Source organism: Equus przewalskii, chromosome 31 (genome assembly GCF_037783145.1).
Source record: "Equus przewalskii isolate Varuska chromosome 31, EquPr2, whole genome shotgun sequence".
NCBI lineage: Eukaryota > Metazoa > Chordata > Mammalia > Perissodactyla > Equidae > Equus > Equus przewalskii.
Window position 1 is genome coordinate 14,830,467 of NC_091861.1, and position 22,461 is coordinate 14,852,927.

General features: G+C 36.5%; 1 protein-coding gene across 2 annotated transcripts in view; it reads left to right on the plus strand.

Annotated features, from left to right (window-relative positions):
* The window catches only part of GPATCH2 (G-patch domain containing 2), a 221,449-nt gene that overhangs the window by 91,212 nt on the left and 107,776 nt on the right, over window positions 1-22,461 (plus strand). For both annotated transcript variants that reach the window (XM_008526700.2, XM_070602484.1), the window contains exon 6: window positions 15,439-15,506. In XM_008526700.2, coding sequence (XP_008524922.2) covers window positions 15,439-15,506 — 68 coding nt within the window. The remainder of the gene's footprint in view (window positions 1-15,438; window positions 15,507-22,461) is intronic.

Genomic DNA, 22,461 nt, shown 5'->3' on the forward strand with positions numbered 1-22,461 from the left:
CTGCTCTCTGACCTCACCCATCCCAGTCTTCCTTTGCCCATACTGCCCTCGATTCTACTCCTCGAACATGTAAACTTTCTCCTGCCTCCTGGCCTTCATATACTGTATGCCAGTCCCTTGGACTGAGAGTGTCGCTCCCTCTCCTCTTGGCTTGGCTGCTTCATCTCATCCTACAGGACTCAGCTCAGCTGGGGTTCCACTCTCCCACTATCTTCTCCTTACTTATTTCCTTCATAGAATTTACCACAATCTCTAGTATTCTAGTCAACTTGTATGTTTTTAATTCATTGTATCTCCCTAGACTAAAATGCGAATCCCATAAATGCAGAGTGCTTGTCGGCCTTCTTCCCCACTGCAGCTCGTCCTCTTCTTGTCCAGGATGCATCATCAGCGCTCAACAGTTTCTTGTTGAGTTAACAAACCAGATGTTTCCAGACTAAAATACTGGCTCTTGCTTGTTAAGTAAGTGGCCTCGGATGGCTTGTTTTAATCTCTCCGAGCCTCATCCATGAGATTGGGATACTAATTAGAATCTTGCAGAGTTGTAAGCATAGAAATACTGTATATGCAGCTTCTAAGAGTCTGTGCCCCCCTAGAAAGTGCTCCGTGTTTGTTGAAATCGATAATAATGGGTACCGTTTACTGAGTACATACCTGAGGTCATCGCAGAGGACAGAAGAAAAGAATCAAACAAGATCTCTCACTTGGAGTTGTTCATGGTCCACTGGAGTGTGCTGCTTAGCATTGCGTTTGTGTATCCAGTTCCACAAGTGGGTTGTAGTGACATCATGTCAATGTTTCAAACTGACCATGTTAGAAAATCTTGTTGTTTCAGATTCCATGGTGTGCTTTAACGTTCATGGAGCTCATAGTTAGTATCTGAGGGACAATTCGAGAATAGTCGGTGATAATCCAGTCTCTTGGTTATAAGGATGCTTAGATGCTACCATTGCCTTATGGCTAGCTTCTCTAGAATGGATTTTAAGAGCATATGATATCCTGCCATATCTTCAGAGTATATGCTTATACTTGACAGCATCCTTTCTGTCAATGAATTATTTTAACAATGTACTATCCCAAAAAGATAATTCAGCAATTTTATTTTCTTGCATTCTTTTTTTTGACCAACCTATGTGAAAGTGTTCTAGTAGTTCATTAAAGACAGTAATAGCATCTCTTTCATTTTGTATATTTTAAAAACTTTGAACTGTCCTTTATGCAAAACGTAGTAAATTATATTGATTTACTGAGTTTATTCTTTGCATACTTTCTACTAAGTTTTATTTTTTGTACTGTTTAATCTTAGGAAACTGGTATTAGAATGGTTTTAGTTGTACAGATGGCAACATTACTTATAAAACAACATATCCAGATTTTTGCAAGACTGCAGTATTTAACCTGCTTGTGAATTATTTGGAATATATACTAAGTTGTTTTATGACTATGACAAAATTCTGATCAGCTGTAGTGGATAATATTTGTGCTTTTGACTACTTCAATATATGGTTCAGGGTGGGCAAATGTACCAAGTTCTTTTTGTGATACAAGAGTAAATTAGACAATAGCCACTTTTTGAGAAATGTATTTTCTTGTACACAACACAATAATTGTAACAAGTACCAGTCTGTTAAGTAATATAAGGAAGATACAAAGAAATATAGGAATTCAAAGTGGAGAGAGAAATTACTTCTCTTGTGTGTGGTTGGAGAAGCCTTCCAGGTTTTTCATTGTTATTTTGTGTAAAATAAAAGAAAGCTTGTGTGTGTGTGTGTTTGTTCAAATTAGGGCATGGCAGGAGGGGCATTTTCTTTATTACCCTAATAGCATCTATTCAAATGGTCTGCCAGTTCAAGTTTCTTTCAGGCCCTTAGAATTGACCAAGAACAGCAAATCAGCTGTGAAACATTCAATTTAGAGACTATTATTATAGATAAGATACTTAACTCTATTTTATTTAAACTCATAACCTTTACACTAATTGAAAAGCATCAGAAAAGCACCAGCCTATGTAGTCACTAATAATGTCTTTGTGGAAATTACTGAATTAAGTTTTGTGATTCAGACTGGCCACCATGTAGTTTTAACTTAATTTGTAAAGAAACTCTTCTTGATAATTCAGTGTGTTTTGAATATTAAATATGTATCTGCATTTCTAATATGCTCATGAGAAACAGTTGCTCATCTGATTTTTAATTCACTGAAAAGAGTGATGATGGCCCCAATAATAGATGTCTCCAGTTGCTCCATTCCTCTGCACGCATACCCTCCTTGCTCCCATCTCCCACCAACCCTTTTAAAAGCCCCTTTATTCTTGCCTACATCTACTGTAATATTTATTGAGATTGTATCTTGCATTAGACTTTGACAATTAATACAAATAATGATAGTTAATAGACACTGATTTGTGTGCTTTACAAATAATCTCATTTAATTCTCATAATAACTCTATAAAATAGCTACTCTTTTCAGCCCCATTTTATAGATGAGGAAGTTGAGGTAGTCAGAGAGCTGAAATGTGGAGGAATTGGGATTTGGCCCCAGGCAATCTGGCTCCATAGCGCACACTTTTAACCACTCCTCCTAAAAACCACTTTATACTGGAGAAAAAGAGAAAATTGATGAAATCCATAAATTCTAGTTTCTTTTGTTAAACCTGGTGGATGGTATATCCCATTGTGATCACTGCATTGGACAGCAAGAATTAATGCAAGGAGTCCATATTGCTTTGTTTTCTAATGTTATAAAAGTTAACTCCTTGTCACAATTGATTTTGTAACTTGCAGTTTGAAAAAGATGATATTTGGTCGGTGGAATTTTGCTGTAAAACAATGAAAAAGTTTAAACTAGTAAAGTATTTAACGCTTTGCTACTTACTTGTGGATCACGCAAAAAAATTTTCATCTATTCTAATGTAAAGGTAATTCTTTTACTCATGAATTCTTAAATTCATTTATTTAAAGGGGTGATGTCAGTTTGGAAGTACAGTGGGGCAAAAATCTAACAGTTGGGCGAAAGAAAGTGCAGCTTCTTTATTTACTACATTTGAAATTTTTTATGAGCTTCCACTTAGTAGAGGGTGTGGGGACAGTGGGGGAAGGAGTGCCTGGAGGGGGAAGCAGGAGTCAGGGAAGTGAAACAGATTCGCCAATTACAGTGTCTCAGCATAACGTATTTCTTTGGGCAACTTAGCCTCTTTCTAACGAATGCCTGGTCTTCCAGTGTTCCTTCCCCTCCCATCTGCTTCTCAAAGATGGCAGGAGGGGAGCTTATGCACCCTGGAGATTATGGAGGAGATTACTTTAGATCCATGCACCATCCTACTGTCCACACACTACTGCATTCCTTGCTGATGTCTGGCTGGCTGGGCTGGTCTGAACCCGGATGCCGCATTCTCGTACATGAGTCTGGTTCCGTTTGGCCTTTTGAGGCTTCATACTGGTACCCATTCTCGAAGCTCACGAATTCCAGCCGTTTGCCTCTGATCTCCAACTTCCTGTGCTTCTTTGGTCCCAAGACTGTGCTCATCCACTGGTGCCCTCGTTAGGTTACAGAAACCCCTGGATACCTGTCTAGCACACTCAGGCCATGGGGGACCAGTAGCATTCTCTCAGTCTGTCTGCCTCTTGCTTCCACAAATGCAGCATTTTTACTGTTGGGCCAAGTTGGGCAAAGTGCCAACTCAAATGCAGGGCCTCTCTTAGAGACTTTCGTCCTCTCCAGCTGTGCCTCAGGAAGCAGACATTCCTCAGTTCCCCAGCACTTCTCTGACCTTGTGCCTCATTTTACCCCCAGAGGAGTGGGGGCAATTAGAACATCGGTTTCTAACTTACTCCCCCTACTTCAACCTCAGTTCTCCTTCCCGTGCTCCATGGGAGTGTGAAGGGGCAGGAAGCGCCAAGGCCTAGCCATGCATCATAGGTAGAAAGGGTTGCCTCTTCCTGCTGTATGTAGAGGAAATGGTTCTTGAATCTCCCAGGCTCTTGATACAGGAACCTGAAAGCAACGAGGAAGAGGGATTTATTGAAGGCAAAAAAAAATGGTGATTTAAAATATAAAAATATGATCTCCTTCTTGTTTCTTTCTATTCATTTTGATCTGGGGCACCCTTTTCTTTCTGGAGTTTGACAATATCAACTACGCAGGATAATCTATCTTAATTTTGGGAGACTTTAGCATAGATTATTTTAGAGAATGAACCATACTCCTAGATTTCTGAGGCTTTGTTACCTATCCAACTTTTATTTCTGACAGTTGATATAAATAGTCAGGCTTATTTCTTCATTTCCAATCTATATATCCTTTTGCTCCAGACCTTGTATCTTGTTTAGCATATATTTTCCCTCCTTCCATCAGCTTAAATCCTGCCCATCTTTAGCACTCAGCTTAAGTCTCATCTCCAATACACACATTTGCTAAATTGGGCTTTAGTGATCTCTGTTTTGAACTGCTATTGCAGTTATGACGAAATGCCCACAGCTTAACAGTTGTTTAATCTTGACTGGTTTCATAAATTCTAAGTTTGCAGCATATTACCTAGTAGGGTTTATATTATGAAATTATTCCTTAGAATCTTCTATAGCACCTAACGGAGTGCTGGGCATATAAAAAGATGATCAGTATCTCTTCTCTTTTTGTGGATTCCTGACCCACTGAATGGCATGTTGTTTTTTTAGGAATAAAGGTAGAATTTAATGAATATGACTGGCATTGTTATTTTTACTCATTAGGGATTGAGTTTGGTGCATGTAACAAGATGCTCAGATAACAGTGGCTTGAACAAGAGAGGGTTTTGTTTTGTTTTTCCCTCATGTCGTGGAAAGGCATTTGATGGCTTCGTTATCAGATAAAGGATGGCAGGGCAGAAACCTTTGATTCTTTTGATCTTTCACTCCTAGTCAAAAAATGAATGTTGCTGCCTACATCCCAGGCAACCTGAAGTACAAAGACGGGCACGAGGCATATGCCAGCTAAGTAAATCCCATTGAAAGAACTTTCCTTAAAGCTCCAGCCAGTGATTGCACGAACTTCTTGTTGACCAGAACTTACCTCTGGCTGTCTGACTTATTTTTTTTTTCTTTTTTTTTCAAGATTTTTATTTTTTTCCTTTTTCTCCCCAAAGCCGCCCCAGTACATAGTTGTATATTCTTCATTGTGGGTCCTTCTAGTTGTGGCATGCAGGACGCCGCCCCAGCGTGGCTCGATGAGCCGTGCCATGTCCGCACCCAGGATCCAAACCAACGAAACACTGGGCCGCCTGCAGTGGAGCACACGAACTCAACCAGTCGGCCACGGGGCCGGCCCCCTGACTGATTTTATTATGCAACCAGAGTTAAGCTAGATTTTTAATTTCAAGCTAATTCTACTTGTAAGTATTCCAAAAATATGAGAGTCTATGTCATTTTCTCCTTGAAATAAATATTGGCCAGAGAATATTAAAAGTTACAGGTTATTGTTTGAGATTTGTTGCCACTCATTGAGGAAAGAGAGAATGTAATATAAGATTATACTTATACTGTTATCTGTGAACTAATATTTGATTTCTTTTTAATTAGCTCATTCACTCATTTGTTTATACCTTAAAGAATAGTTTGCCTATGTTTGTACTTGTGATCTTTTTCCTCTTCCCTCAAGTCACGGTTATGTGCTTTTTTTTTTTAAGTTATAGAAAATTTTTTGTGCAATGGACAGTGTAATAATCAGGTCTTGAACTGTGTTACACAAGATGAAGTGGTGGCCTGCATGTTTGCTTCAGGAGAAAAGCTTGTAGAATATAATATTTTAAGTATTTTATTTGCTAAAGGTAAACCATATTAAGATATCAGTCCAAAAATGGGGCAACTGTCAGGGGCCAGCCTGGTGGTGCAGGTGTTAAGTTCGCATGCTCTGCTTCAGTGGCCCAGGGTTCGCTGGTTTGAATGCCAGGTGCAGACAACGCACCGCCTCTCAAGCCATGCTGTGGCAGGCCTCCAGCATATAAAGTAGAGGAGGGGATGGGCACGGATGTTAGCTCAGGGCCAGTCTTCCTCAGCAAAAAGAGGAGTATTGGCGGCAGATGTTACCTTAGGGCTAATTTTCCTAAAAAAATACAGGGTAACTATCAACATTGTTCTTATAAATTGCTATCAATATATCCTTGAGATTCTTAGAAGCAATCTTTTAAACACCAAAGGGAGCTGTAATTTTTTTCCTTCTTGTAAATTAAGATTCCATATAACATCACTGTCAGCTTAAGGTAGGAAGAAATTGGCTAATTTGTAAAGACAACTTGAAAAACAAGAAAAATAATATGCAAGTCAAAAAAAGTATATGCATAACTGATAATGTGATACATTATCAAATAATTAATATAGAAAGAAAAGAATTTTAGCTACTGAAATGTTGATCATGTGTTTCAATTATCGGAATAATTTAAGTGTTTTAGAACTAAGCACTTAAAAGTTTTCCTAGTGTATTTATATTCTTAAAGTAAATTGTTTAATGTACATGGTAGAATTTTTGTCCAAAAAGCCATCTTAATAATTTTTTGTGTTACCAATCTTGTTTGCTGAACATCTTAATTATCTTCACTGCTGTGTTAACCCCTGACCTCTTCTACTAAAAAAATAAAATTTAATTTCACATGTACCAGGCTTTTTAGTATGTTGTAATTCTTATTAAGAATGAGAGCTGTTGAGTATCTTTGTTGTTTTTTAAGTTCTATCCTTTATAATAGACTCTGTATAAGCTAAGCTTCAAGGAGAAAACACTTTCTAGTGTCTATTTTCTGTATATGACTTCTTTTTTTTTTTTAACTTCTGCAGAATTGCCAGAGATGGGAGAGGAGACTTCAGAACACCCGTTGAAATTTTTATTGATTGTCGGAAATTCCTTAAAATAGTTGAACGTTACTTTTAAAAGCGTTTTGAATGTTCAGAGAGATAAAAGGATTCTTATAAACAAATTCCCTGTCAGGCGCTACATTGTGTCCTATGTATTTCAGGCTAATAATAAGGGCTTACTATGGGTCATTGTGTCATATCCCAGTGGTGGCTACTGAGACGGAGGGTTACCTTATATGTCAGCTCGCTAACCCTGTGAACAGTTTGGAGCAGGCAAGATAATGTGACTGAATTCTGAAATGAGCATTGAAATATACTGGAATATTGTTACATGTGAGAACAATAAGTTTTTTAAATAAATGTAGTCACCTTTAACATCATTAGGCATATTTGAGAATAATTTTTAATAGGGTATATGTTAAGTGGATAGATTGTGTAGAGTATGAAGTGAACCAAATATATAATTGTATGTTTAAAAGAGATAAATTAAAAAATCACAAATTCTCCCATGCATAGGAGACTTTTCTTAATAGAAAACTGCTGAGCAAAAATGGAAACATTTTTTCTTGTCTGTTATGATGACTGAATTAACGTTACCTAATAGTAGTAAGGTTTCAAATTCTTAATTGCTATTTTAAATTTTGAATATAAAATTACTTCTATCCAAACACTGGTGCAATTAATATAGAAAGCTTTAAAATTGCATCGCCTTACTATGGTTTCAGGATAGTATCTTCAGAACCCATAATATGAAATATTAATACCTCTTTTAAAATTACTAATTCTTTAAAGATTTTTAATCCAGCCTTTCTTTGTATTTCCCTGCAAAGTCAGTTTGCCAAACCTAAACAAACACTTAAATCTGAGAAAAACTTTGTGTTTGTGTACATATATGTGTGTAATGAACCTCAAGAAAATATTTATTTTTAAATGTGGACATGAATTGCTTGATATGAATTAAATAAAATAATCCACATTTATACTATCATAACATATAAATTAGAATTCTAGATGTGTGGATTTTGAGTATAATCTAAGTATGTTGCACTGGAATGAAACTATAAAGTTTTTCACCATCTTATGCACATTTTGTTTATTAATTTGGCATTTACTCTTATAAAAAGCAGATCTTTATGCAGAATGGATTTTGCATAAACATATGTTGACGTATGCTTATTTTCCCGACACCCACGGTATGGCAAGCATCATAAATGGGTGATTTAGGAAGACTTTGGTCAGCCAGCAGAGGCCACTCACAGCTTGCTACTAAAACTGGACAGCAAAGTAAAACTCTTTCTTTACTCACTATTGGCCGTCATTCTGAGCTGGTTAATTTTTAGTTTCTTACTCAAAAAAAATTATGACCATAGAGCAGTACAAAAAAACGTTGTTGTTGCATTTGTTTTCTAATTATGTCGTGATTAATCTTTTCTATTAAAGCATTGAGATCCTCCATTATTAGTGTATACGAGAAAGGAGAATTTACGCACTTAATAATTAGAAGTATGTATTATTATCCTCACAGGCCAATAATTCTAAATTCTTAATTATTAATGCTGACTTATTTTAACTAGGGAAAAAAACTGTTTAAAGTGAAGATTTAAAATAATTACATTATTTAGTTTTAAATTAAAAACAAAACAGTTGCTAATGTTGTCATATACATACGTGTTTGTGTGTGTGTGTGTGTGTGTATTTCTAAACTTTCACCAGTTTAGTGTTATTTGCATTTTAACAATTCTTTTGGAGAAATATATGTGCCACTGTTATTTGAAAACGTACTAAGATTACTTCCAGATTACCTGAAATCTGTCTTCATTCGCTACTCCATGTGATGCTGACAGCTCAAAGGTTAGCATCTTCCCTTTGACACACAAGAATTCCTGCTAGGAAGGCTAATCCTCAACTAAAAGGAAAGCCTTGTGCTTCTCTGTGCTTTATTTTCTGTGATTTTCTGATTCTTTGTGAAAGCTGTCTGGTTTGAAGGTGTCATCTCACATTTACATTGATATCTGCTTTTGAAGGAAAAAAATAGTCTAAGGTCTCTAATTTTCCAAGTCCCTTCACATCTTTTCATCATGGAATGTTTATTCCTCTCTAGTGCAGTCTTTAAATTTTTTACTACTTTGGCTGTAATGACTAGTAGTGGAGCCATTTGTGATTCTCGTTAGTCTCTCCGTAACGTGTGCTGACAACCCTGTTTGAGCCTCTGTGCTCACTCTTGCCTATGTTTAAAATAGCCCCATGGGTTACCCTGGAGTCACAAGTTAGGACCAGAATGTCCTTGGATGTATAATTCTAGGCCGGAGATGTTCCAAGAGTATATTCTAGATTCAGGCCAGCATGTCCTGTGGCAAATCCCCAAATACTGAAATCACTTGTTTTAGTATATTGTCTCGTTTGTGTGGCTTCCTAGAGAGGAAAATGTAGTAGGTTGTGAACAGGACAAGTTAGGTTTAAATCCAGCTTTGTTTAATCTTTGCTATCTGGGGCATGTGACCTCACCACAGTGTTAGTTTCTTCACCTACTATTTGAGAATAATGATGTCTCTTCACTGTAGCCATCTTGCTTGTGAAAACACCTCATAAGCAGGCAGGTGCTATAAAGAATAAGAGTGTTGTTAATGATGATAATGATATTTCTTCTGATCAGATTAATTCTTGATGTAGCATGGGTTGGTCATTATCATGCTTTCTTTGTTGGTTTATTCATGCTTACATCCTTCCAAGAAGGATTAAAAACTGCACAGTAAAAACACAATACAACAATGTGGAAGCTTAAGCTTGACAAACAGGGAAAATGGTCGGATTCACCTCGTGTGTTGTATCCACTACAATATAGTTTAGATAACATGAATGCTGTGAATAGTAGATGCCCCATAAATCCTAGTAAGAGGTTTTTCCCCTAAAAGTCTTACCAGTATGAGCTCTGCTGATAAGAGCAAGCTTGTTTGTGCATACTGGTATATTTAAAGATATGAGTGATGATAACAACCTGGTATATCTACCTATCATATTATTAGGTTTTAAAAATTCCAAATTTTGAATCATTTTCTTAGTTTGAAAACCAAGTTATAATGTGTAAATTTAGTACAAGAATTTTTTAAATCTCATGTCATTCAGTTCTTCTCGGAAAAGGTTCGTCTTCCTTCCTGAACGTTTCTTCCAGAAGGACATTGTCTAAAGCTAAAACTCTTGGTAGGTAAGGACTTATAGTGACCCCTCCCTGGTATCCAACATCTTACCAGGCACACATCAGGCATTCTGGGGGTGCCTATATGATTTTTCAGTTTCTTGTAGCCAGTGAAGAGGATTTTTCCTGGTCCACTGTATAAATCCAAATTTTATTTTAACAGAAATCTAGACAAATGAGGGTAAAATATAGATTATCACATGAATTATTTACTGATACATTTGTTCTTTTAAAAAACACTTTGGAATTAGAGGGGTTTCTTAACTCAGCACTTTATCATGACCTCAAAAGAATTAGTTCACTATAACAGTATAACTAAAGTCACCCAACTGAATGGGAACCATATGCCACTTATGTAGTAAATTTAAGCATAAGTTAATATACACAGTAGGTAAGCAGTAGATATTTGTTGAATTGTATCAAGCAGAGCACTTGTGGGTTTAGAACAAGGCGGGATGGGTTACTGCCTAAGGAGCTGGAGAGAAAGATCACGTTGGAAAGCAAGTAAGGATCTGGTCACAGAGGGCTTTGAATGCATTTCTCGTTAGTTTTAATTTTACTTTCTGTGTAGAGCTGTGGATGGCTCTGGAATGAGAAAATTGACAAGTGAAAAGCAGCGACTTAGAAGGTTGAATTTGGCAAGTTGGTAAAATGGATTGGAGCGGGGAGAAAGGAATTGCATACAGCTCCCTTCTCAGAGGTGATTTTTGCCCCTTATTCCTCTTAAATCAGATAACTACTTTGTTTCCCTTTAATCTTATACGTGATAGCCATTTTTGTTACCTGCATTGTCACTTTTTTGTATTTGCTTTAGAAGTCATTGTAAAGTAATTTTTACTTTTTGTGTGTGTTACTTTAAAAGTAATTCTAGTGTTATTTTCTTGAATGTTTTCCATCCCCAAATATATCGTGCCTTTTGTGAATTGTGACCATTCTGTAATATTATATATGAGAACGGATGACACAATGAAATATTTTATTCATTCTCCCAACCATCTTGTAACAGAATTTGTTAGAACACCAATAAAAAACGCAGGTGCCCTCATTTGAAATAATTTTGGAGAACCTTTCTTTATTCTTCTGTATGGGGCTAAAAGATGAACATTTCACACATTCATTTTAATAGCTATGAACTAAAATTAATTACTGGAAAACGTTTAGAATATTATTTTCTTGGGCTTGTTTTTTAGTGAAGATAAGCATATTGACTAGCAACTACAATGAGTTTCCTTCCACCTCTGCTCTCCTCCCCTTATTTCCTACCCCAGGGTTTAACGTCCTATTTTGAAGCCTGTTTTTGTTGAGTTGTTTTCCTTATTATGTGCCACAAATATTTGACTGACACATTTGTTGAATGTACCAGGGGGCCTTCATGCAGAGCCTGCTAAACTTTAAAGGCTTGATTCTTTCTTCAAAGAAGTTGAGTCAAATTAATAATGGTCTTTAGAGAAGCAGGAAACTTCTGGGTCTTGACAAACTGACGGGGAGGCTGAAGCAATGTCTCCCTATGGCCTGGAGGCCGGGTGGCTTTGATTGACCAGTCCTCACAAAATTGAAGGCCTTCTTTTGAACGGCAGCCTGCCACCTTAAGTGTTTGTCAGTGTGGGCACTGAAGCATAATAGCGCTTGGAAAGCAAATGAAATATAATTGAAAATGAGAGCAAAGTTAAAGGGGAATGACTATACTAGAGAGAAAATAGGATGATGGTTTCTTGTACTTAAATGGGGGCATGAAACTTCATTAATTTACAGAAGGAATCTTAATCATTGAGAATATGAGTAGGAGATCATCTATATGGAACAACCTCTTTATTGGTCCTGTAAGACCATTGTGTCTCAGATAAGTTGACCTGATTTGGGAAGTAATTTAGTCAACTATCTCATTGTGGAAGAATAGGATGGGATGTATGGGTTTGGTAATAACAAAATGGAAATGAGATATAAAACCAACTGTTCTGTTTATCTTTTGAGAAAAAAATCATAAAATTAGTGTCCATAAATTAGCATTAGAAAGAATAAAAAATTGCTTTTAATGTACCTAATAAATGAGAAAATAGATATTTTGTTATTGATATCATTTAGCTAAATTTCTCATATATGGGTACTTGTTGACCTTATGAATTTTGATAGTGGTACTTGTACAAGTGTTAATTAAACCTTCCTCTATCACTACTGCATTCCTATTTTCTGAGGTTGGTACACTTGAATGAAATACCGATAGCAAAAACTAAGACCCATGTGGTCTTTTAGCCTCATAGTTTATTTCATAATCTAAAAAGGCCAGATGTTGACAGAAACAGTGTTATCTAGAGACCATCCATCCCTTTCTAGCTTTGAGTTTATTTTTTTAATTTAATGATTTGTGTAATAAGCATTGGTAATGAAAAGAAATATACCTACTTTACGATTGTAGTCACTGTTGATGTCGTGTAGTAACGAATCATAAGAATTCTGAGTGTATAGTGTGATGTCTGAGATTATCATCAGTAAATATTGGTTAATTACATAATTGATTGTCTCCAGAGTTTTAACAAATAACAAGAATTGGATTGTGGAAATACCGTTTCTCACGAAGGACAGAATACCTGTTCCCTGTCTAATCTGTTGGAATAAAATCTACTTTTTCTAACAAATAAACTTCACTATGTGAATATTTGTTGAATATTTAAAGAGAGTTTTTTTTTAATTTGTAATTTCTTTCTAAGACATTTCTGGAATAAATAGAAGGCATGTATTTTGGAGAATAAAATAATCTCCATAGTTAACTCTTTGTTAGAAATTAATACTTTGATCAGAATGTTTAAAATTGCTTCATTTTATTTTTATGTATAAAGATTATTATCTAATCAATCACATTAAACACAGTTTCAAGTTTAAAATACACTAGAACTCCAGTATAGGACTCCTTTCCACAAGCTGAATTCTGCATGAAGCTCTTATTCTCAGATTTTCAGTAAGAGTGTCTAGTGACTAAAGATGCAAAAGGTTCCCACTGGAAGAAATTTTACTCCTGAGGCAGACCAGTGACCTAAGAAGATAATCATGCATGGATCTCAGTGCTGCTTTATTTCATTTAAAAAGAAAAAATTCTAAATTTGCCTGTTTGCATATCTTTAAAAGCAAAACAAAAATTGACTTGAAATGACAGCAAAGGATGTTCACCTCTTGTTTTTTTTAAAAAAGGTCTATGTACTAGGTAAATATATAAAGTCATCTAAATGTCTGCATTTGATACTGTAAATCTTTTGTGGGTTATTTGCAGCAATTGAATTGAGCTTATAGTTTATATATATATATATATGATTTCTGAGAAATACATAGTATGATTATTTCTGACTAGATTGAAAGCTTACATTTGTATTGTGGTATAAATTAGTTATAAATTCTGTTTTATTGTATTCAGTTGCATTGTTTTCATCAGGCAATTTATCACGTGGGTGTATGTGAAATTTCTTCGTTTATTAAATTTCAGATTATGTATTTCAAGCCAGAGCAAGACTTAAAACATTTTTCCATAAGTATAGCTTCAGGTAAACAAGCAATTTTAGCCCTGAAAATAGCTTCTGCTTCTGTCAACACGTTGTTTATTCTTTCTCTGAGATAAAAAGTTCAGTTTTCTGATATTCGTACCAAGATAAAGTCAGTAAACAAGATTAATATAGTGTGGAAAAGGTTGTCAGCAGCCCTGGCAAAGGAAATAAGTTGCCTGTACATAGAACATACTGTAAACTGAATAAAAGTGTCAAGTCCACCATGAGATAATGTGATCATGAACTTCTAACCAAGCATGACATAGGCACAGTCGGCTTTTCTCATAGCCACGGTGTAGAAAATGGATTACCGTATTCCAAGGATACCCACTGGAATAGCATGAAAACCGCATTTTGAGGTGAATGCAGTATGTAGTCCTGGGGTTGAGCCACATGTTTACCTGTGGTGCTCAAACCATGGGGTTATTAATGCCATCATCTGTGCACATTTGCAATTTTCGCATTTCGTGGAATTTCAGAGTATATTCTGGCATCCTTGTTACCCATGGGATACAAGAGGCAATAAAGTTTTGAAAATGTTCATTTCTTTTCATAGGCATTTTTCTGCCTCATCATGCCTTTTTTGATTCTACACCATAATTATTGAAAGATTTTTTTTTTAATTATGACAGGGCATGACTTAAGACCTTTTGTTGTAAGTTTACACCTTGTCGATTATGATGGTTCATTCGTTCTTGCCTGAGGCTGCTTACATTCCCTTTGAGGCCCTCTATAAGATAGGAACGTTGTGGAATTTTTTCTTTTAATGGGAGTAGGTTACATTATGAAAAAATACTTGAACCTTTAATTCTTTATCAGATTTTTAATTTTGTTTAGAAACAGAAGAATAAAATATTGTTCTTTTAGTTGAAATGCCATTTTGTTCTATGTAAATACACAAATATTCCAAACGTTATGGGGAAACTATAAAAAGGACGAGTGACTATTTCCTTGACTTAAGTTTGTGTATGCATTTAAATGTGTACATTATAATGCATGTTATTTCTATTTAGGAATTAACTACAAATACATTGATCCTTGGAAATATCATTTGCTCAACACTAATCTAATTATGTAAACCTCTTTTTTTCCACATGTGATTAAATATATGTGCAGTTGATTGGTATTTGAAAATAAGAGTCAGTGGTCTAGTTCTTAAGAAAGTTGTTTTGGGGCCAGCCCGGTGGCACAGCAGTTAAGTGTGCACATTCCGCTTCAGTGGCCCCGGGTTCTCTGGTTCGAATCCCGGGTGCAGACCTGGCAACGCTTGTCAAGCCATGCTGTCCCACATATAAAGTAGAGGAAGAGGGGCATGGACGTTAGCTCAGGGCCAGTCTTCCTAAGCAAAAAGAGGAGGATTGGCAGATGTTAGCTCAGGACTAGTCTTCCTCAAAAAAAAAAAAAGAAATTGTTTATTCTATTATAAAGGTACTTTTAAAGTAGCCTTAAAATTCTAGCAGAGAAGGGGGCTGGCCCCGTGGCCGAGTGGTTAAGTTCTTCCACTCCGCTGCAGGCGGCCCAGTGTTTCGTTGGTTCGCATCCTGGGCGCGGACATGGCACTGCTCATCAAGCCACGCTGAGGCAGCGTCCCACATGCCACAACTAGAAGGACCCACAACTAAGAATATACAACTATGTACCAGGGGGCTTTGGGGAGAAAAAGGAAAAATTAAAAAAAAAAAAAGTCTAGCAGAGGAACTACACTAGACCAAAACAAGTAGTGCATTCTTACCAGGAATTAAATACATTTGGTCTGCGCAATTCTGTTTAGATTTTGAGAATTAATATTATATTCTCCCTTTTAGAGTGGATGTCTTCAAAAGGAAGTGTCCCTGTTATTCATTGTCTTTTTAGAAACTTGTCTGTGACTTAGTTTGGGTTTTAACTTTCCTTTCAGGTGACCACTCCTGGCCCAGTCAGTAACAAGAGGATGGTTCACTTTTCCCCAGATTCTCATCACCATGAGTGAGTACGCACTGTACTTGTATAAGCTTGTTGGGGTATTCTGTCTTTCTTTGGGGAAATTGGTAGCTATTGCTAGTAAAGGTGATTTAATTTGTACCTATCTTAAGAAAGAGTAAACATCATACACCAGTGACAATTATGCAAGAACAATTTCAATGAAACCAATGGCAAAAATTTAAATAGAGGTTTCTAAATACAGTCATTCTTTTATTTGTGATAGAATTTGAAATTTATGCATTATTGAAGTTCATATATTATCTTAAAATATTTAAATTTTCATTACATTATGGAGCGTCAAGCTCTCCTCCTATTCTTCTGTCCTTACTCCCTTCCTCCTCCAACTCTTTCTAAAGTACTAAAATGAAGAGTAAGTGACTGTTTTTCTTGTTATTTCTCTACTCTCTGCTCCTGTCCTGCAGGAGCTGTGAAGGGACCAGAATATATTTCCATTTACCAACAAAAGGAAGACACTAATTTACTAAGTAATTCAAAAATTAAGCAGTTGAGCTTTGACTTGGGTGAATTATTGGGTGAATTTCTGGATAGAATAGATGCTATTTCCAGATACATTTTTGTTGGAATAGCTTAAATACATTATATATTTTGGCTCGGTCGCAGATGTCTCCTGTGAAGTTGGTTGAACTGGAGAAAGGCCTGAAAGTATGGAAAGACATGAATTAATCATTGAATGAATTTTTTCTGGCAAGCAATCAAATTAGGATCCACTAGATCCTATTTTTTAAAATCCACTCTTTAAGAAATATAAAACAAATTATTGTTCAGATATAGCTTATATATATTATTAATATAAGTTCTATAATGTAAAATATTATTTAGATAGGTTATTATTTTATATAGATATTTATTTTTTATAGATTATGATATCATAATTTTCTGTTTTAGTAGCTTATTTCATTCATTTTTATTATCCTGTAAGACCTCTCTGTCTACTGTCTCTCTGATAGAAAGGAAAATGAAAAGAGTAAAGCATTTTTTATCTCGGAATGACAACCAAAAGACTTGTGTGTTTTCTTCTTAATTTTCTGTTCTGATATAAAACAAAAACTCTAGCAAGTAGATTTGAGTTGTTTTTAAAACCAAAAATTTCATTTGCTAACAATTGTTAATGCTCTGAGGGCAGACAAATGCCATATCTCTTTATCACCACTGTGATCCTGTGTTAGCAGTGCCTGGTAGACAGTAAATAGCTATTGAGTGAATGAAGACGCGAAAGTGTAAATTTAAAATAGGACAAATTGAATAATGCCAACTGAGTATTGCCTCTCCAATTAGCAGGTATGACCCTCATTGTATTCTCCTGACATCCCTTCCACACCACTCTCCCCATTGGTTCTCCGTCAATTAAATAAAATTCTCTGGGGGCGAAACTCAAATGTCACTATTTTTGGAGTTTCCTACTTTATCCTAATGTGTTTGATTTCCCTTCTCTCAACACTCAGGACCAAAATGGAGTCGTTTTACTACCTCACATCCTACATGCTGCTGGTCCAGCTTCTTCATGGTCTCACGCCGACCCAGTCTTTTTCACTTCCTCCTCCATTACTTTAATTAAAGCTCTGTTATCTTTTGTATTATTATAGGAGCCTAGTGAATCCTTCTGTCCCCATTCTCTTACTATGTCAGTAGAGTCATGCACCCCATAATGGTGTTTCAGTCAACAACGGACCACATATACGATGGTGGTCCCATAAGGTTGGTACCGTTTAGCCTAGGTCTATAGTAGGCTATACCCTCTAGGGTTGTGTACATACCCTCTATGATGTTCACACAATGACGAAATCGCCTAACAACGCATTTCTCAGAATGTATCCCCGTTGTTAAGTGAAACATGACTGTACATACTATTTACTTCTACTACTCAGGTGTGGTTCTGATCCTTTTATTCACCTACTGAAAACTTCCAGTACCGCGTATCGCCAGTGGAGAAAACTCCTTGGCGTATCGTTAAACGCCCTCCACAATCTGGCTCCAGTTACCTTTGGATGGGCACAGATGTTAGCTCAAGGCCAGTCTTCCTCAGCACAAAGAGGAGGATTGGTGGCAGATGTTAGCTCAGGGCTAATCTTCCTCAAAAAAAAAAAAAATGTCATATTCAGCTCATTGATGTCTCAACATCCACACACACTCTCTCCCTTGTATACATACTTTGTCAAATACTTTTCCTGGCTTTCCCAAAGAAGACTGCTTCAGAATCTGGTCCAGTTACTTCGTCTATCTCAAAATCTCAGCTGAGTGAAGTGAAGTTTTAATCACATCTGACAATGGCTCCTTGTAGTATGGTGGCCTGTAAATTAGAAGTGCCTGCATATACCATACAGGACTGTGGAGAAGGCAGGCTGTCTCAGCCAAACTCCCGTTCAGGAAATGGGGCACTTAGAACCCAGCAGGACACAGCACCTATATCCAATTTGGTGAGCTATCCTCTTTTTCTCTTTCTTAGAAGACCTTCCTTGTTATTTACACCCTAAGATCACAACTGCTGTTCATTGCAGCAAATGCCCTGCCAGGGTATTGCACAGTTTTAGCTGCCCATTTCTTTTTCGGCTTTATTGAGGTATAATTGACAAGTAGAATTGTAATATATTTAAAGTGTACAACATGATGATTTGATATACAGATGCGTTGTGAGAGGATTCCCACCGTCGAGTTAATTAACACATCCATCACCTCACATATTTATACTTTCCTTTTTTTTCTTTTTTTTGGTGAGGACACTTAAAATCTACTCTCTTAACAAATCCCAAGCATACAATACAGTATTGTTAATTATAGCTGCCATCTGTACCTTATTTATTTTATAACTGAAAGTTTTATATCCTTTTACTAGCCTGTCCCTGTTTCCTCCACCTCCGCCCCCTCACCCCAGACCCTGGAAACCACCATTCTACTCTGTTTCTGTGAGTTCGACTTTTTTTTTTTTTTTTGATTCCACATATAAGTGGTACTGTACAATATTTAACTTTCTCTATCTGGCTTATTTCACTGAGCCTAATGCCCTCAAGGTCCATCCATGTTGTCGCCAATGACAAGATTTCCTTGTTTTTAAGGCTGAATAATTCTCCATTGTATATATATGCCACATTTTCTTTATACATTCATCTGTCGATGGACACTAAGGTTGTTTGCACGCCCTGGCTATTGTGAATAATGCTACAGTGAACATGTAAGTACAGATATCTCTTCAAGATAGTGATTTCATTTCCTTTGAATATGTACCCAGAAGTGCGATTGCTGGATCATATGGTAGTTCTATGTTTAATTTTTGAGGAACTCGCATAGTGTTTCCCAGAGTGGCTATACTAGTTTGCGTTCCCACCATCACTGTGCAAGGGTTCCCTTTTCTCCACATTCTCACTGACATTTAGCTCCTGTTTTTTTGATAATTGACATTCTAACAGGTGTGAGTTGATATCTCATTGTGGTTTTGATTTGCTTTTCCCTGGTGATTAGTGATGTTGAGCACCTTTTCAAGTACCTATTGGCCATTTGTATGCCTTCTTTGGAAAAATATCTATTCAATAGAAATATATCTATGTTTGTTTTTTAATTGGGTTATTTGAATTTTTGCTATGAGTTCTGTGAATTCCCTGTATATTTTGGATATTAACCCCTTATCAGATATGTGGTTTGCAAATATTTTCTCCCATTCTGTTGGTTGCTTTTTCCTTTTGTTGATGGTTTCCTTTGCTGTGCAGAAACTTTTTAGTTAGATGTAATCCTACTTATTTTTGGTTTTTGTTGCCTTTGCTTTTGGTGTCAAATCCAAAAAAATTATTGCCAAGACCACAGTCAAGGAGCTTACCCCCTCTGTTTTCTTCTAGGAGCCTTAGGATTTCAGATCTTTACATTCTAGTTTTTAGTTCCTTTAAGTTGATTTTTGTGTATGGAATAAGAACCTCAATTCAACTAAAGCAGAGAAATTACGTCTAATTTCTGAGAAAAGCATAATGTTAAATCTTGAAATTCACATTTATTTGTTCTGTTGACTTTCTGAAAATACAAATATTATAATGTAGAAAATGAAATTAATATATGATTACCTATTTTTAAAAAATATTTAAGGCATCAAATGGGGTTTCTTTTTCTTCACTCCACCTCCCTTTATGTACTGACTCTAAATGGTTCCAGAATTTTTTCCTAACTTTTTTCCATTCGCTTGTGAGATACCTGTTTTTAAATTGAGCAAATATGATTTATTAATTGATTTTTAAATTGACATTTATATTTTGCTTTTATTGTATTTTAAAGTAGAAGATATTTACCTGAAGAATTCTATGTAAATCAAAACATTTTAAATGCACAAGGATGCCTGTGTATAATCCTACGATGAATTCCTTTATAAAGCAAATATTCTCCCTTTATTTTATCTTTTGTGTAAATATTGAGTTTGCTTAAAGCAAGATTTGCCTGGATTAAAGGTTTATGTTCATTGGGAATACTTTCACACTTTGAAATTTAGCATCTATTGCTTTATAGTGAAAGTGGCTTTAACTTTAGTTTGAGATAAATAAGATATAGGATCAATTCCTCCTGATTTATCATGATTCTCTTGGGTAAGTCATTTAGCTTACGTGTCTTAATTTTTAGTTAGAGAATGAGGAGGGTAACAGTCCTTTCTTATATAAGACATTTTTACAAAGTACTTATATAAAACATAGAAAGATTATTCAACTAGGTATAAAATATTTCAAGATATTGATGATGCTTTATTTGAACAGTATATTTTATTTTTCAGAGTATTTTCGTATGTACCACTCTCTTTAATGTTTTTACTGCCTCTCTGAAGTAGTCAGAGCTGTATTACACTCCCATTTTATGGATAATTTGACTTTTTTAAAGTCACACACTGTATGTACTCTCCTCAACCAAAAGTCAATTAAAGAAACAAATATATTAAGTATCTATTATGTATTTGATAACATGCTACATCTGTTGGGGGATCCTAGAAATATTGCCCATGAACATTGGTGTCTCTGCTGACGTTTAGGAATAAATAGGTAGTTATTGCAAAAATTCACAGAGTAAAAAAGTTCACAGATTATTATATTCCACTGTGTACTGTGTGGTAAGAAAATTAATATTGATTTTAAACACCTACTATGTGCCAATTTCTTCATCTTATTTAAGCCTTCCAATACAAAAAGGGATGTGAGATTACTTTTATTTTATAGTTGAGCAAGAAACCACGTGTAAAGGAAGAACTCACATTTTTCCTTCCTACTGGTTCTCTCCTGTGTGTCTCCTTTACAACTCTCAAAGAACACTTCATTTCTGACACTTCTTGTCACCAAGAACAAGCAAGTCTCCGTGACACCAGCTGAGTGTCCTACAATTCGACTCAATTCTGACACTGTCTACCTGGAGATAGCATCAGATTTCATGGTTAAGGGTTCAGTCCTACAAGACTGTCCCCCTCCCCCACACTTCAGATACCAGTCTCGAGCCCAGGCTGTCACCTGAGCTTCTGACTCACTGGCTACAAATTAGAAGTTCCATTGACCCTCTCCAACTCAGGATGCCAATCACAAGTCCAGGTTGTTCCCTGTACTTCTGACCAACTAGCTATGAATCAGAGATTCCCACCACTCCCTCCCTTGGTTCTTTTAATTTGCTAGAGTGGCTCACAGAACTCAGAGAAACATTGTATTTACTATATTACCTGTTTATCGTAAAAGGATATAACTCAGGAACAGCCAGATGGAAGAGATGTACAGAGCAAGGTGTGGAGAAGGCCAGCGGAGCTTCCATGCCTTCTCCAGGGACACCATTCTCCCTGCATCTTCACACGTTCACCACCCCAGAAGCTCACTGAACCCTGCCTTTTTGGGTTTTTATGGAGGCTTGGTTACATAGGCATGATTGATTAAATCATTGGCCATTGGCGATTGAGTCAACCTCCAGCCCCTATCCCCTCCCCAGAGGTTAGAGGGTGGGACTGAAAGTTCCAAGCCTCTAATCTCATGGTTTGTTCCTCTGGCAACCAGCTCCCATCCTTAGGTGGGGGTCCAAAAGCCACCTCATTAATAAAACAAGAGACAACTTTGTCACTTTCAACACTTAGGAAATTCCAAGGGTTTGGGGAGCTGTGAGTCAGGAAGCATAGACGAAGACCAGTTATGTATGAGAAATATAGTCACCTGAATGACCAGATATATATATATTTTTATAAATCACAATATTGCACCAAGAATCAGAAAATGAAAGTAATTTGTCGAAGTTCAGCTAGCTAGTAAGTGCCAGAGCCTGTATCCAAACTTAGATCTTTCTGGTGTAGCATGAGGTACCATGAGTAGCAACCACAGCAGGCTGACCTTCCTGGATTCGTAGTTTAAGAAAAGAAATGATGTTTTAGAAGGGCCTCTAGAGCATAGTTTTAGAATAGACTTTTTGTTTCATAGAGAAGTCAATGAATGAGGAATATCTTTCCATCCTGGTCGTCCAGTCCACAGAGCCCTAAGAACCCGGAACATCTGAAAGAACACCTAGCCCAGTGCTCTTATTCTTGTCCTTTCATGTAGAAGAACATGCTGGCTCTAACTGATAAACTCTGCCCTATATCTCAAGTCATTCATTCAGAAAATATTTATGAGGGCCTACTATGTGCTAGGTGCTGGGTGTACAATAATGAATAAAGCAGACATCATCGCTGTTCTTGTGGCACAACCTAATAGAGAAAATACTACTCAATAAGCACAAATATAAATGTATAATTATATACTGACACATAAATGCATTATCCTATAGTGAGCTGAGTACTCCAAAAGAGAACTTTAAAAACAGGAATTTGAACTAGACTTGGAGATAGGGAAGGCTTCCTTAAGGGCAAGAAGCTTAAAGAGCCAGTCTGGTGGCCCAGCCGTTAAGTTCACACATTCCACTTTGGCGGCCCGGGCTTCACCGGATTGGATCCTGGGTGCGGACTTATGCACCGCTT